This window comes from Vanrija albida, assembly GCF_041260175.1.
Source record: "Vanrija albida strain AlHP1 chromosome Unknown contig_3, whole genome shotgun sequence".
NCBI classification, from domain to species: Eukaryota; Fungi; Basidiomycota; class Tremellomycetes; order Trichosporonales; family Trichosporonaceae; genus Vanrija; species Vanrija albida.
Window position 1 is genome coordinate 884,447 of NW_027191422.1, and position 15,706 is coordinate 900,152.

The window sequence follows — 15,706 nt, forward strand, 5'->3', positions numbered from 1 at the left end:
GAGATGGACCGTGGCTCGTCGTTCCCCACTTTCAATGTCCAGCAAGCCGTCGTCGACGATTTCGGCCAATTTGCTCCCGCCGGCACATCCACCGACACAAGCAAGCAGCAAGCAACATCTCGACTTGGATCTGTGCTTGTTGTTGCCCATCCCCACCCCCTTACCCAACAGCAAAACATGTCATCAAGAGTGAGTCTAGGCTGGGACGCGGTGCCGCTGACAGACAGGGTGGACGAGGAGGCGGACGCGGCGGGCGCGGCGGCGCGCAGGGCCGCCCCGACGACCGCAAGAAGAAGGAGAGCATCCTCAACCTCGCGCTCTACGTCGACAAGAGCATCAGCGTCAAGTTTGCTGGCGGCCGCGAGGGTGCGTTTGCGTTTCCCGCAGGGCCCAACTGACGGCAGTCACCGGCATCCTCAAGGGATACGACCAGCTCATGAACCTCGTCATGGACGAGGTCGTCGAGAGCTACGAGAGTGGGTAGCCCGTCCTGACTGCAGCTCACCCCAGACGACGCGATCCCCAAGCGGACACTCGGCCTCGTCGTCCTCCGCGGCCCCAATGTCGTGCTCTTCAGCCCGACTGACGGCTCAGCTGGTGCGTGCATCCATGCGCACGAGAGGCAAGCTCACACACTCCGCAGAGATCGAAAACCCCTTCGCTCAGTAGATTGCGAGGTCGGCAGCAGCACAGCAGCAGCAGCAGTAGCAGTAGATGCATGTATCATCACAGACGCCGACGTCTTCTCAAGTGACCCTGTTGCTCGAGCGCGTTAACGGGGCGCCGCGGCCAGCACAATGTGCTGCCTTCCTCGACGGGGCTGCTGAGCCCGGGTGCCAACTTCCTTTTCACTCCTTCCTCAGTGTCCCACTCTTCACCCCCACCCTCTCATGGGTACATGGATACATACAGAGCCCACAGGCCCTGCTATTCTCTACCTCTACCTCAAGCCAGATGCTATCGCCGTCTCAATCTCCCCAGCCATGGCTCTCAGCACATCTTGTACAACTGTGACGTTGCACAGTATCGACATTCCATTGTCCAGTCTCAGCACCGGAGGCATCACCGGCGCTATCGTTCGGGTGGGGGCATGCGCAGCTGGAGTGCGGCCTGGCGTCTTGCCTGGAGTCGCAGCCGTCACAGTCCCTGGCGTCATCATGGCCGCAGGTGTGCCAAAGGCCAGCGACCCAGGCGTGTGCACCTTGGCAACACGCGCGGCCTGGAAACCCTTGGCAACCGCTCGCTCGAGGTTGGGAATGGTGCTCAGCGGACCACATGTCAGGTCCAGGGGGACACCAGGTCTCTGCGCAGAGGCGTCCGTGATGAGGAAGCGGGACGAGTCGGCCGTGAGGGTCGCATCGAGTGCGTACCGTGTCGTTCCCTCGTGGTCCCAGACGAGGCGGTACTGAGTGACCGAGCGGACGACGAGCATGGGGTACTCGGTCGCGGACGCCACACGGAGAGACTCGACCTCGAGCAAGAGTGGGAGCGTAGCACGAAGCAGCTGAATAAACTGCTGTCCGTTGCTGCCCAGGGCGTCTGAAGCGGATGGCGACTGCGCAGTCAACTCGTTCAGATGGTGCGAGAGCAAGGGCGCGATTAATTGATGAGGACTGGGCTCGCCGTCCACGGCAGGTGTTGCCGAGGGTGCCGCAGGTGTCGAGGGCACGGCCGACGAGCGGAAGAACGATGCTTCGTACGAGTCCGACGTCGGTGTGTACGTGATGGCGACCTGATAGCCAGGGGCGTACTGGAGGGTCGCAGTACACAGGTCAAACGAGAGCATGCGGATATCGCGGAACTTCTCAGTCTTGTTGAGGCGGTTGACGTCACCAGCCACAATGATGACCTTGCTGAGCCTCTCCCACTGTTCGAGGAAGTCGGGCACACACCGTGAGACGTTGGGGGCGCGGAAGCGCACAGTTGAGGTCGCCTGATCAAATCTAATCCCCTCTGCTCTAGCAGCAGTTGATGACGCCGGCGCGACGTTCGCATGAGACGTGTCGTTGACGGACGGACGGTGCCGAAGACGGACAATGGTCTCCACAGAGCACTTGGCGCCCTTCCACCAGTCGTTGATGACGAGGAAGACTTTCGGCGCCGCGACTTCGGCGGTGCGACCGTCCTTGAACAAGTCGCTGGCATTGACGCAGAGGTTTGGCACCATGCCGGCGAGAGCAGAGCGGCTTCGGGGGGAGGGGAAGTCGGTGTCCTCGGGGAAGTGCGTCGTGTAGGGGATTCCACGATCCTTGAGCTGTTGCTCAACCATGGTCTGCGCGACTAACGCATTGCAGTAGTAGAACATGTCCCTCAGGTCCTTGGAATCGACTCGGAACCGACACAGGCTAGAGATGTCGGCCTGGGAGTCGAGTTCGTCCGGAACGTTGGCGGTTCCATCCTCATCCAATGACCGTTTCTGGCTCTTCGCCTTTCGCCGTTCAATGAGCTTGGACAGCTCGATTGGTATCCGGTCACCGACAGACATCTTGAGACCACCGCCATTGTCCATCGGGACGCGAAGCAGCTTGAGCAGCTCGTATGCTATCCCGTCCTGGGTGACCTTGGACACAAAGTAGTGGGATTGCGAGACCGGGAGGGGTACGAATACAGTCGACGTCGGATGCAAGTCGGTCTTGGCGAGATCGTGTGTTCTCAAGGCCACACGGCGCACAGGATACAGGCCCAACTGTCGGAGGTTGTCCTCCACGTCCTCCATGATGACGGCGGATAACAACCGATGAAGGTCATCTGCCAGTCGCGTCTTTTGGTCATTGACAGATGCAGTTGCCAGTTTTGCCCGCAGGCTCCGGTTGTTTTCAAGCACCTGACCATTGTCCTTGGTGCTCGTGTCTTCAATCTCAATGAGGCCAGTAGTTGCCGATACGGCCACGGTGAAGTGCGCGTTGCCGTGCTGCTCTGACAGCGGAACGACAAGGGCGAGGGGCCGCGTAGGAGAATCGGATTCGACAATGCGTGGAGGGTTTTGAGGGTTGAGGGTCAGGCGGTGGACACCAAGAAGTGGTGTGATCGTCGCCTCTGAGAGATGCCTTGCGTGAGATCGCGTTGCGGTTGTCAGGATCTCCTTCATGCTCAGATTGCCGGGGTTCTAACGTCAGCTCGGAGTGGAGCTCATTCACTCACGATGCTCAAAATCGACGGGTCCATCGCTTCCCCCGCGGTTAAGCTACCGCCGACGCCGGCCTCTCCGACTTCCCATTGCACTCGAATCTCGAGATTCACAGCACGCTCCGTCGGCTGGACACCACAGGCGGCCGTCTCCCGAAGAATCTTGTCTGCCTCGCTGATAGGCGTTGACGACTCGGCCAGAGAGAACGTTAATGTGCCGCCGACAAGGGGACCACGCGAGGTACCCAAGCTTGATGGTGGCTGCGTTCGCTTGCCAGCGGCTGGATGAGACGGCTGCTGTGATGCTGTCCGCTTGGCCGTCCAGTACCGCACTCGAAGCTCCTTCTTGGCGCGATCCGTGTCGACAAGGAGTTGACCCCTCCATCGGCCTTGACTCAAGATCATGGCCTGGGAGAACAGCACTTCGAGCTGATATGCCAGGGATAGATGTTCTGCGGGGTTAGACTTGGCTTGCTGGCAAACTCACGCAGCAGGTTGACCACGCGGACGAGGGGCGAATCCACGAAGGTGGTGTCCTCTGATCCTGCCGCCGGTTCCGGAACCGGTCGTGGTGCCAGGACCTCGAGGTTGGCGAGATCCAGAATCTGCTGCCTCTCCTCTTGAGAGAAGGCCTTTTGGGAATGCGACCCTTCGCTTCCCCAAAGCCACTCGACGCCGGTGAGCCACCAGCGGCTGTCGTCCTCAAAGCCGACAACACTGAGCTGAGCGCGCCATCCCTGGGCTCCCCCGCCGCGGACGTGGACGCGGCCATCGGCCACCTTCTCAACAATGAGCTCTGGCGGAATGTAATCGACACAGCGGAGTCGGTAGAGCAAATGCTCGTTGAGCCGTTCGACAGTGTCGAGAACCGCAGGGGGATTCAGAGGAGGTCGGGGGATAAAGGAATCGGTCAAGGTCGTTGGCAGCCGGGTGTATGTGGGAGTAGACTGGAGGGACAATGCGGTCAAGAGGTCGGCGTTCCGTTCTCTGAACAATAGTCAGCTACCACCATCACTACCTGCAACCCACCGCAATGTCTCGACCAGCTTGGTGACGTGACGGATGTGCTCGATGGCAACCTGGTGCTGCGAGTTCTGGTGCTCCAGGAAATGCTGGATGCGCCTGGCGTCCGTCACCTTGCCTTGCGCGACCGGGTCGTCTGCTCCTCGAGGCTTGGGCTTGAGAGGATGTGTCGCCGGGCTTGTATTGTTCGACTCGCCGTTCGAATGTGGTGTCGGGAACGACGCCGTAGGGCCTGCTGGCAGCCCCGACGCCGCAGCGGCCGTGACCAAGTCGACCGACGTCTTCCATCGCAGGACAGCGAGGTACTTGAGGACCGCCTGTCTCGTCGTCTTGGCATACTCGATAATATGCTTTGGCTTTTGTCGCGGCGCGAGTGGCGGCAATCTGGGCCACCGTCAGTTGACATCCAACATCCACCCGCCGCGCGAGTCGCGCGCAGCGGCACCAGCACTCAACGCACGTCTTCTCCACGAGCGTCCGGAGGTCGCGGTATCCCTTGCGAGAGAGGCGGTCGAGCAAGGGTCCGAGGGGGACGTTTTCGCTCTCCCAGTAGGGCGGGAGCTCGTCCTCGATCTGTTCTGGCGTCGGGGTCGGGTACGCAAAGTACGGGTCGGGTCCCAGCTGCGGATTGCGCGACGACGAGGCGACAGGCTGCGGCCGCTGGTGCAGGGCTGCACCCTGCTGTGGTGCCGACGCCGTGTCGTTCAAGCCGGATGGGGCCTGGACGGGTCCCGCGGGCCGCGGGGGTGCTGGTGCGGTCATGATGCCAGGCGTGGGGGATGTTTTGGAGCGTGTTAGCAGCGAGCCATGGCTCGTGTCGGCTGGAAAGAGAGCGAGTGGAGGAACAAGAGTTGTGAATGGGGTCGAGTGCGAGTGGTGGGTGGGTACGAGTGAACAGTGGTGGGTGGGAAGGATGGCGCGCCTAATTGAAGCAAGGGGAGTGATGATGCGTGCCTATTGGGGTCGTTGCCTGGAGCCACTGTAGTGTGCCTGGAGCCACCCACGTGGTCACCGGTCCACGGCGCGCACGGCGCCGCAACCCGCCGCCCATACCTTTTCGGCCCTTCGGCTCGAGTACAACCCGTTGGCCAGCTGGCTCTAGTCAGCCTCGACGAGCGGGCGATTCTGCGTGTTGCATCACACACCACACACACCAACACCCCACACAATGGCCTACATCACGCCAGCAGACCTGGACAAGGTGCTGCGACGCGGCAAGGAGGGCGACGACCTCGGTGTCAAGATTGCGACGGCCATCTCGCTCATCGAGGGCGTGCTCGACAATCTTGGGTAAGCCCAGTGCTGGCGGCTGGTCTCGCCGCGCTCCCCGAGCCTCCGCTGACCTCGTCCAGAGAATCCGGCGTCGCCCTGTCGTTCAACGGAGGAAAAGACTGTGCGTGGCCGCCGCGGCCGCACCCCGCACCAGCTAACATCCCAGGCACTGTCCTGCTGCACCTCTTCGCGGCGGTCCTCTACGAGCGGCACAACAAGGTGGCGGCGGCGCTGCAGCCGACGCACACGGACATTTCGGCGCTCGAGCACGGTGCTGGACCCGCGCGCGACTCGTCAGCCTCGGCCGCCGTCACCCTCGACGCGCCCATCGCCTCGCCACCACCGCTCCCTCCGTGCGTCAACGGCTCGTCGTCTTCGTCCTCGGCGCCCGAGGCCGCGGCCAACGGCCAGCCCGCGACGCACCACCGCGCACAGCAGTCGGCGCCCTACCCCTTCATCCGGAGCGTCTACTTCACCTCGCCCAACCCGTTCCCCGAGATGGAGGCATTCGTGATCGAGAGCGTGAACCGGTACGCGCTCGACCTGTACCGCTTCGGCGGGGGCATGAAGGCCGCGCTGTCAGAGTACCTGAGCTGTCTGGGCGGGAGCGAGGTGCGCGCCATCCTGCTGGGCACGCGGCAGGGCGATCCCAATGGCAGTGAGTCGGCGTGCTGGGTCGCGAGTGGCCAGAGGCTTACACAGCGCAGAGGTGGCAGTGCTCGCGCCCACCGACCCGTCGTGGCCCCAGGTGCTGAGGGTCCACCCCGTGCTCGACTGGACGTACGATGACATCTGGTCGTTCCTTCGCGAGCTCGACGTCGAGTATTGCAGCCTGTATGACCAGGGGTGAGTGCCACGGCCTGTAGACAACGTGCGTGGCTAATCAATCCCCTCCCCAGATACACATCCCTCGGCTCGACTACAAACACGCTACCAAACCCCCATCTCAAGACGGACGCTGGGTATGACCCTGCGTGGAAGTGTGAGTGCACACCACGGGCCACCGCGCTGACCCCTCAGTGCGAGACGGCACACAAGAGCGCGCAGGCCGATCATAACCGCACCAGTCCGACATAGATCTAGACGAGGTTGTAGCACCTATCATTTATCATGGACCTCACAAAAGGTCAACCACTCAACCATTGAACGATGCATTGTAGTTGCCACTTTAACTGCTGCTAACCTGCTACCTCGTTACACAAGATCCAACGACGCCTCTCACTGCAATCTACTCCTCCAAAGCCCCTTGTAAAGTTCGTGTGTGTGCCGAATAAAGACCAAATCAGTGCCCATTCGCACCTGCAACCTCGCTCCAGCTCGCTCTCCTGTCTGAATTCCACGGCCCAGAGCCAACCGCTAGCTGCTGCCGCGCAGCATTGTCGAAGCTGCTCCGGCCATTGGCTGGCGGAGTGGTGCCCTTCGGGGTGGGCGACGAGTTGGTGGTTTCAGCGACAGGGTCGAGTGACAGCGCCGTGGTGTGCTTGGCCAGATCCTCTTCCAAAGACGGAGAGAGTCGCTTGCGCGCGTCGAGAGGAGGCGATGCGACGCGGGGGAAGTACTCATCTTCACCCACGCGGCCTCCGGGAGGCCCGGCACCTCCGTGGGCTGTGTTCTGGGGAAAGGCCTGGGTAGTCGGCGTTCCCAGAGCGGCCGAACCTTGAGGGCCTTGAGGGTGTTGAGGCGTGCGGTGAACCGGCGCACCAGGAGCCGGATTCAAGAATGGATTCCTTGCGTTGTACATGGGGCTCGTGACGGGTGCTCCAGGTGAGAATGGACCCATGCCTGCCGAAAGGAACTGGGGGTGCACCGGCGGCGTTCGAGGGTAGGCGTTGAACACGAACCCGGGCATAGACGGTGTCATGGGCGGCAGGTTTCGTGTCTGGAGCGGACTGAGAACGTTCATCTCATTGACCGCTGGGAAGGGAGGCAGGTTGATCGGACCAGGATGCCGCACATGACGCGCATTGCGCAGGTCGTCGGGCATTTCTCGGCGAGCTGAAGGCGGGCCACCTTCGCCAACACCGGCCGTGTTGAGCTGCCATGGGACACGAGCATTGCTGGGCGAGGGACCTGACGATGCAGGGGACGCCCCTCCGACGACGAACGGCTCGGCAGTGTTTAATGGGGCGGGAGGCGGCTGCGTCCACACCGAAGACGAAGCCTTGAAGGACGGGAATGGTTCGATGGGGTGAATCGGCTGGATCTGCTTGTCCTCCAGGGTCTGTCGCTCCGTTTGGACGTGCAGCACGCGTCCGTCGACCTCGTGGTTGTTGAACATTGACACCGCGTTGAGAGCATCGTCTTTGGACGCAAACAGAACAGTGCCAAAGCCACGAGCTTGCCCGTCTGGGCCAGTAGCGACATCGGCACGGATAACTACGCCAGCAGGCCTGAAAAGGTCCTTCAAGTCCTGCCACTGAGTGGCGAGGGACAAGTTTTTGACAAACACGACGCGGTCCACGAGTGTGGCCGGAGCCCCAAGATCCTTGGCCTGGCCAGCCAGACCGTTGAGGGCAATCGTCGGTGGGGCGATGGGGAGGGTGGGCGCCGCGTCTTGGCCGCCAGACAGGCGTCGCAGCGGCGCGGTACCAACTTCGGGAGAGAGTGCGTTCTTGACACCACCAGCGAACGGTGGCCCGATACGGTTAGCACCCGGTGCGCGACCAAGGGCATCGTCGTTGGCGTTTCCAGGTGAAGGAGGCCGGTCCAAGGCCAGCCGTGAGGTTGCGAGTGATCCTGGGGACTTGCTCCTCGGAAGCGGCAGTTGGGACTGATCGGTGACAGGCAACGCTCCGAACGGTGCCAGAGTGTCACGGCCAGAGTGACTCCAGTTCGGGCCACCTGGGCCGCCGCCCAGATTTGCCAGACCAGGGACGTTGCCGGGGGCACCTGGGGCGCCGGTGGCAGCAGAGGTTCCCGACGTCAGAGACCCTGCCAGCGGCGAAGCCCCAATGGGAGGGATAGCCGGTGGAGCGTGGTTGGCCAGAGCTGAAGATCGACCAAACGCCTGGGGATGACCGGGGCCGCCAGAGTGCGACGAGGCTGGGCCGAGATGAGGAGGGAATGGGCCACCACCGAAGGGTGGACCTTGGGGAGGGGGGCGAGGGGGCCAGCCGCCGCCGCCGCCGCCGCCGGCGAAATTGTGCATGGGCGGGGGCATGAACCCAAACATGGGTTTGTGGTGAACATGGGGCTGGGGCTCGTACTCTGGCGGCAAACGGTCAGGCCGGACCTCGAGTGTGCGAGTTTGCCACATGAAACCATTGAAGCGATCTGGGTGGTCAGAGAGGTTATGGCCATGGCACACTTACCGATTGCCCGAGCAGCGTCCTCGCGGCTACCCATGAGAACGTTGCCATATCCACGGCTGCGGTTGTCGGGGCCTAGACTGACGTCGGCGCGAAGCACAGTGCCGGCCTTGCGGAACAAGTCCTTGAGATCCTGCCAGCGAACACGGTACGGGAGCTGTGCCGCCGAGTTAGCATCGCCTATGCCAGGGGGGATGGGTTTCCAGCCCACAAGTGACTCACGTTGCCCACGAACAGGTTTACACGCCCGTCCGAACCAATCGCTGATGGGAGAATGTTGGTCATGAGGGGTGTGAGGGAGCGAACCGAAGCTATCCGGTTTGAGTGCATGGACAAGATGGCGGCCGCGGGGCTCTCACCTTCGAGGCCAATGTCGATAGGGGGCGGCGCCGGGGGTGCATTCGCCATGGCCGCTGCGATGACCGCATCGATCTCTGCCGAAGTGGGCGGTTGACGTGTCGGTCCGCCGAGAGAGTTTGGAGGGAAGCCTGCTCCATCGGTCGCCGCCTGATCAACCTGGAGGTTGCCGACACGACTGGGAGGGCCAGTCGGGTCGGGTGCACCGCCCTGCCCAGCTCGGTCCACGGTAGGGCCGGCGAGAGACATGGTCTGGAGCTGGCGTTAGCTCGAGCTGGAGCTGAATCCACGGCGCGGCGGGGCGCCGGGGCTATGCTCACGAATCACGGCGGTGGGCGGATGGTAGGCCGTCGTGTGTGCCCCAATCAGCAGCGGTGTTGTTGATGAGCCTTGCGATGTGTAGAGGATATGGATGTGTGTAGGAGGAGTATAGAAGTCGAGATGTCGTGTCGTTTGGTGTGAGCGGTTGTCGCGCTCTGTCTGTCGCTCGCTCTCTTGTCTGGCTCGCGACGCCGATGACGAAGGTGGTAATTGGTGACTTTGGCGTTTTGTTACAAGCGAAAAGGTAATAGGAGTCGAGACCCTTTTGTGCTGCCTGCCTCTGCTGCCTGAAAGTAGCCGGGGAATAGTACCTAAAATGACCGAAGAGACCAGCCAGACCTTGCCCAAGAAGAAGAAGGGATCGAGGAAGACGTCTAAGGCCCGGAAAGGAGTGAGAGAAGAATGCGATGGGGAAAAGGAAGAGGAGGAGGAGGGAGATGATGTGAGAGAGAGAGACGACGTGTGTGTGGGTGCGGGTTGGTTGGTGTGGGTGATGGCACAAGGTGGGGGTGGAGTAGTGGGTGGGTGGGCCCGATGAGAGGCTGAGATGCGCAATGCCGACTAGGCCGGTCTGCCCGCCGCCGCCGGATGGGACAAAGCAGGGGAGAGAGGGGATCAGGCAAAGGCTCGCCCACTCGCTCGCTGGCGTGACTTGCAACAACAGAATAGAGAACAAGACGATGCAATGCAGAGTAGAGCGAGCAGCATGCGGTGGCCCAGACGGCGGAGGCGGCATAGGCACAGCGCCAGCAACATCATGACGCCGGCTTGACACGACAAGGTCCATCCACTCACCCACCCACCCACCTCCCCCCTCCCCTCCCTCCCTCCCTTGTTCTCAAACTCTACTCGCGTCCACTAGCAGTGCATCTTGTACTCCTGGCGTCATTTTAGCCCGCTAGCCATTGTCCGCTTGTTGTCCGCTTGTTGCCCCGCTAGCCGGCGCTGACTGGCGCCGCCTGACGCTGCCTGACGCTGGCGTCGCCTTCAAACGCCCCGAACCTCCGACCTAAAACAACCCAACCTTGGCGGCGGCGCGCGCACGGCGGCGCGCGGCGCAACACGACGGACGGACATGCACAGGACATGTGCTCACCGGCGGATGCAGTGATGCGCCAGGGTAACAGATTCCTGCCCACCACCCACGACCACCTACCACCGCTCGCATCCTTGAGACAAAAGGTACAGCCCAAAACGCCCATTACACTGGCAGGCACCCGCCCGCCAGCCCGCTCACGCTTGACCGTGGCAGCTGCCAGGCCGACTCCCACCTCCTACCTCCCACACCCCCCCTATCCACCACCCTGACAACAATGACGAGGTCCCTGGATATCCTGCAACGCAAAGGTGCCTCCACGTCGCTACACCTCGATTGCCCGCCTAGCCCGGCATGCCCTCGTGCTCGCCCGCTGCCGGCATGGCCGTTCACAGCTCATGCCGCCAGCCGCCGCCTGTAACTTAAGCACGCTCGACCACATCTCACAGGTAAGTAACACAGTGCCTTCAACAGTGGCGTTCCACCCAATCAATGTCGCACCAAACCCTCTGCCAATTGCACAGGCCAGGGGTAAGGTGTACTTACTGTATGCAGGGTGAGGTGAGTGGGTGTGGTGCGGTAGGTGGGTGCGGGATGGATGGCGGCGCTGTTGTCAGCAATGCACGCACGCAATGCAGCATCGGGTAATTTGTTGCCGCCCAGCCGGCTTTCAAGGGCAAGACCACATGCCACAAAGGTTCAGAGATAAGCGACAACCCGCAACCCGACATTCAATCCACGCAGATGCACCTACACATGGTAACCACAACTGCATTGCTCATGTCATAACGTCTATCTAGAACAAACCAAGAAGGTCGTCTTCCGCTGCAGTAACCGTAGCCTTGGGCGCAGCCTTGGGTGCAACCGGAGCCGCCGCAGGCGTCGGTGACAGACTTGGTGGTGGCGGCGATGTGTTGAAGCCGGCCAAACCACCAAGCCCTGCGGCCGGCGCTGCTGCTGGTGCAGCTGTCGGTGCCGCCATGCTTGCCGTCGAGAACAGGTCCATGAGCTCATCCAGAGGGTTGGTGGACTTGGCAACAGAGGCGATCGTTTGCGATGAAATACCGCTCGTACCAAGGCCAGAAAGGTCGCTACCAGGGCCAGCGGCCTCTGGCTCATCCGCGTCAAAGTCGAGGAGATTCTCGGCCTGTTGACCAGCCACAACAGTCTGCAGGGCACGCTCGCGAGCAGCGTCCTCCTCGGGCCTAAGGATTGCGTCAGAACACGACCTTGGGTCTGATGTAATGCAACAACTCACTCTGAAGCCCGCTTGGCGAGCTCCTCGGCGCTCAATCGCCCCTTGCCGATGAACGTAGCCGCAGGTTTGTGGTACACGCTCGCAAGCGACGAAATCTCGGCAACCAACTCCTCGAGGATCGCTGGCGGGACAGTCGTCTGCGGAAGGCTGATTGGTGGCCGAGCAGCGAGCACAACGTTCTTGGCCGCCGCTGGGTCGGACGACAGCAGCCTCCAGTAGATGTAGGCACGATCACGAACGTCGGCATTGTCGCTGTCCTTCGTCGCCGCCTGGAGAACACGCTGGACGATGCCCTGAGACTGATCTGGCTTCTTGAGGAAGAGCTTGACGATGGCGGTGAGGGTTTGCAGTTGGACCTTTGAGCGTCAGCACAGGTTGAGAGGTTCGACACCCACGGGGTAGCTCTCCTCCTTGAAGGCATCCAGGAAGGTGCTGAGGAGCTCGTCGGCATTCTCAATCTTCTCTGCGTATTCGCCAATGATCCAGATCAGACTGGCGCGAGCCTCTGGCTCGTCCAGTTCGTCCAGGTTGGCGCAAAGAGTTGGGATGATGCCTTCGTAGCTGTGGGGATACTTCCTGAAGATGTCCTGTATGTCAGTGACGACCGACAACTATACCCACCTTGATGACAATCACGGCCTCCTGCACGACGTAGCTGACACGAGTCTCGATGAGCTCCATCAGAACGCCGACGCAGCGCTCGGCAGCCGACTCAATCTTGATCGCCGCCTGGCCAATAGCGCGAACAGCCTTCCTGACAAAGTCGACGTCGACCTCGGAAGCGTACTCCTTGAGCTCGCCGAGAAGAATGTCGACGTTACGCGGCGTGGTCAAGCGGACCATAATGTCAAGCTTCTCGACCTTGACGTAAGGGGGGTCGTTGTACTTGCAGAAGAAGACGCGCATTTCGTTGGCGAGAACGTCGGGACGCTTTTGCAACAGCAGGTTGATGTTGCGAAGAGCAACCCACTGGACCTCGGGGGCAGATGAGATGAGGGTCACTGGGACGTTAACAAGGGCCATTGGCTAGACGTACCGAGCGGAGGAGCCATCTTGCGGGTAAGGTTCTTGAGCAAGTCCTCGCGCTGAACATGCTTGATGTGGATCATGATCACTTTGACAGCGCCCAGGACCACAGCAGCATTCGCATGCTGGAACTGAGGCATGACACGCTCGCAAATGTGCTCGCTCTCCTCGACGTCATTGGTGCGGTACCGGGCAAGAGCCGACAGGATGGCGATACGACCCCACTCGGAACACTCGTTCAGAGCGACGAGCAGCTTTGACAGCGTGGCCTGGTCAATGATGAACAGCTGATTGTTGGGACGAGCCGAGGGCTCCGCCTCGTCACCTTCTGCTGACTCGGCGGGCATGTTTTGGGCAGCCTCGTGGATATCCGAAAGAGCGGCCACGGCGTTGGCAACGACCTGGCGTCAGTTAGGAACGAGCAAGTGCTGCTCACCATCGGGTTGCCGTCGCCAATGAGGTCACGCAGCGTCTCGATAAAGCCGTACTCGATCGCCATTTCCGGCTTGAGGTCGAACACCTTGGCGACACAGAGGGCAGCCGTCTTGCGCACATAGGGGTTCTCATCCTTGAGGCACTTGGACAGAGGAGATGCCAGGTAGCTGATGATCTTCTCGGCGCGCAGCATGGACATTGTGCGGATGGCGAGAGCGCGAATGAGGGGGTTTGGGTCGGCAGCATCCTGTGGGTCAGTACGGCTCCATGGGTCATAGCGTACCTTGACAAAGGTGTTGACCGCGAGGATGACTAGCTCGGGCTGGGTTTTGGCATAGTTCATGAGGTAGAGATAGACGAGCTTCTTCTGCTCGAGGTCGTCGGTTTGCTGGACTGCGTCAGATGGAGGGACGCGCCGGAAGCTCTGCTTGCGGAAGCCCCACGTACCATGTTCTTGACGACATCGGGGAAGAGACCACTACAGTCCTTGCCAATGGTGTGGTTTGCAATGACACGCTTGATGGCATCTGCTCGCCTGTCGCGGTACTCGCTGTTGAGCTGCTGGCGCAACTCCCAGTTCTCGCCTGTAGGGAAGCGTTTGTTAGTCGAGAACCAGCTTTTCATGGTCGAGTAGGAGAAACGTACCCTTCCGTGGAGCGACGGCCATGACTGTGAGGTGGTGGATAGGAGGACGACGAGGAGGACCGTGAGTGAAGGAAGGGAAGGGGGTATATGGATGGTGGATCACCAACAGACGACGCCGCACGACGCAGCGACCGCAACGCACCGCAACGCGTCCTCCAGCAAGCACTCAACTGCTGACGCACTGTCCCCAATTTGATCCCGTCTCGGCTTCCTGCCTGCCTACTCCGCATACAGCCCCGCCCACCCTGCGTCGACAACAATAACAAGTCGCGTCTCCAGGTCGTCATGCATCTCCGTCTCATCGTGATCGTCCCTCCGCCGTACCCTACACAAACTGTACACTACATGGAGTCGAAATTACTCGGCTTTGGGGCGCTTGAGGAGAACGGCGTCGTCGTCCATCTCATCCTCAGTAGTCTGAAGAGACTCGGTCGACGTGGTGATAGATTTTGCTGCAGTGTCGCTGGCAGCACGCGACCGCAGCTCGGTGTCACCTTGGACAGCAAGTTGGCTCGATGTCGTCTTGGCAGACGACGAATCCGCGGCACGAGGAGCCTTGATTGCCGGAGGCGCAGGAGGAGCGGAAATCTCCTTGAGGGTTTCGAGCATGAGCTTCTGGGTAGACTCGACGAGGCTCGTAACGTCATCCGCGGTCAAGCCAACAGTGGGGATGGGGGGAAGAACTGTTGTTAGCCTCGAACGTGGAGCCCAACCCACTCTTGATCTTCAATCGGCCACCGTCCAGGCGGGTCTTGCTGTCAAACAGCCGGTAATAGTTCTCGCAAACCACTGGGACAACGGGCACCTGCGCCTGCACAGCGAGGTGGAATGCACCCTTCTTGAAGGGCAGCATAGAAGGCTCGGGGTGCAAAGAGCGTGTTCCCTCTGGGAAGATCCAGATAGAGACATCGTTCTTCTTCATGGACGCGCCGGCCTGCTCAACTGTGGCCACGGCGTTCTTCCGGTTCTTGCGGTCGATGAACACGGCTCCAGAAAGGGTCACTGCAATGTCAGTGACACGGTCACGGTGTACCACTCACTGTACTGGCCGAGAATAGGAGTCATCTTGAGCTCCTTCTTGGCCATGATTGATGTCCGCCTGGGGAAGATGCGGCCGAGGTACAGAATGTCGAGCATGCTTGACAGATCAGCTCCTTGCCCACAGATGGGGCCTACCTTTGGTGGTTTCCGAGAATGACAGCGCTCTGGGGCTTGCCGTTACGGGCAGTGAGGAGGCCGTCGAGGTGCTCCTGGCCCTCGACGTCGAAATGCAGGCCCATAAGGGGGTGGGCAATCTGGTAGAATGAACGTGCAACAAAGTAGTTGATGTTGTACCGCTGTCGAGGTCAGCCGAGCACGGGCGGAGAAAGCTCACCTGGCCGGCAGCGGTGGCGATTATGCTAATGAGCAGACCCCACAGACTAGCTGAGGCGAGGGTCGTGACATAGATTGTGAGGTTGAAGTAGAATCGAGCGCGTTGGTAGCGCCTTGAGAGGACACCAAGGGCACCGAATGCGACCGCTGATGCGATCGCAATGGGCTTGAGGACCCAAGAGAGAGGCATGGAGGAGGTTGGGGAGGGGAGGGGTGAGGGGTGAAGGTGGGGGGGGTGAAGGAGGGTACTGGGGTGGGATGTGTGATTGACAGTGGGTGGGTGGGTTGTTGTGAGTTGTCAAGTTGATAGGCTAAAAGGCACCATGGGCGATCTTTTAGCCCTTTTTGTTGCATGGACATGGTCTTGGCCGCCACCGCCGCCAAACGCGCCATTCTCTTCGTCATGGGGCTGCCTGTCTCGGTCGGTCGGTCGGTCGCCTCAACCCGGCCGGCCTAAACTACAGACTGGCGTGCGCGCGCGCTACAACTTGCACGGACGGACAAGCCATGGGCGACCCAATACCC

The 15,706-nt window shown here is 60.9% G+C and overlaps 6 protein-coding genes across 6 annotated transcripts; 2 read left to right on the plus strand and 4 right to left on the minus strand.

Annotated features, from left to right (window-relative positions):
• Positions 1 to 177: 177 nt before the first annotated feature.
• On the plus strand, positions 178 to 669 carry lsm7 (U6 snRNP-associated protein Lsm7; the record flags this gene model as incomplete). Its single annotated transcript, XM_069352185.1, has 5 exons — positions 178 to 189; positions 228 to 366; positions 405 to 476; positions 511 to 597; positions 644 to 669. The coding sequence occupies 5 exons, from the start codon at positions 178 to 180 to the stop codon at positions 667 to 669; spliced, it is 336 nt and encodes a 111-aa protein (XP_069209603.1).
• A 271-nt stretch (positions 670 to 940) lies between these two features.
• On the minus strand, positions 941 to 4,911 carry RGR1 (mediator complex subunit; the record flags this gene model as incomplete). Its single annotated transcript, XM_069352186.1, has 5 exons — positions 941 to 3,106; positions 3,142 to 3,578; positions 3,614 to 4,113; positions 4,156 to 4,533; positions 4,610 to 4,911. The coding sequence occupies 5 exons, from the start codon at positions 4,909 to 4,911 to the stop codon at positions 941 to 943; spliced, it is 3,783 nt and encodes a 1,260-aa protein (XP_069209604.1).
• A 406-nt stretch (positions 4,912 to 5,317) lies between these two features.
• FAD1 (3'-phosphoadenosine 5'-phosphosulfate sulfotransferase) lies at positions 5,318 to 6,479 on the plus strand (the record flags this gene model as incomplete). The annotated part of the gene is made up of 6 exons (XM_069352187.1): positions 5,318 to 5,439; positions 5,502 to 5,542; positions 5,588 to 6,079; positions 6,129 to 6,267; positions 6,321 to 6,403; positions 6,442 to 6,479. 6 exons carry the CDS (start codon positions 5,318 to 5,320, stop codon positions 6,477 to 6,479), a joined length of 915 nt encoding a protein of 304 aa, XP_069209605.1.
• A 224-nt stretch (positions 6,480 to 6,703) lies between these two features.
• Positions 6,704 to 9,335, minus strand: Q8F55_003658 (uncharacterized protein; the record flags this gene model as incomplete). The annotated part of the gene is made up of 3 exons (XM_069352188.1): positions 6,704 to 8,694; positions 8,733 to 8,886; positions 8,952 to 9,335. The coding sequence occupies 3 exons, from the start codon at positions 9,333 to 9,335 to the stop codon at positions 6,704 to 6,706; spliced, it is 2,529 nt and encodes an 842-aa protein (XP_069209606.1).
• Positions 9,336 to 11,239: 1,904 nt separating this feature from the next.
• Positions 11,240 to 13,829, minus strand: APL2 (beta-adaptin; the record flags this gene model as incomplete). Its single annotated transcript, XM_069352189.1, has 8 exons — positions 11,240 to 11,648; positions 11,702 to 12,057; positions 12,097 to 12,288; positions 12,323 to 12,702; positions 12,738 to 13,128; positions 13,164 to 13,550; positions 13,610 to 13,746; positions 13,808 to 13,829. 8 exons carry the CDS (start codon positions 13,827 to 13,829, stop codon positions 11,240 to 11,242), a joined length of 2,274 nt encoding a protein of 757 aa, XP_069209607.1.
• A 335-nt stretch (positions 13,830 to 14,164) lies between these two features.
• On the minus strand, positions 14,165 to 15,371 carry SLC1 (1-acylglycerol-3-phosphate O-acyltransferase; the record flags this gene model as incomplete). The annotated part of the gene is made up of 5 exons (XM_069352190.1): positions 14,165 to 14,490; positions 14,525 to 14,809; positions 14,848 to 14,945; positions 14,984 to 15,144; positions 15,183 to 15,371. The coding sequence occupies 5 exons, from the start codon at positions 15,369 to 15,371 to the stop codon at positions 14,165 to 14,167; spliced, it is 1,059 nt and encodes a 352-aa protein (XP_069209608.1).
• Positions 15,372 to 15,706: the final 335 nt, after the last annotated feature.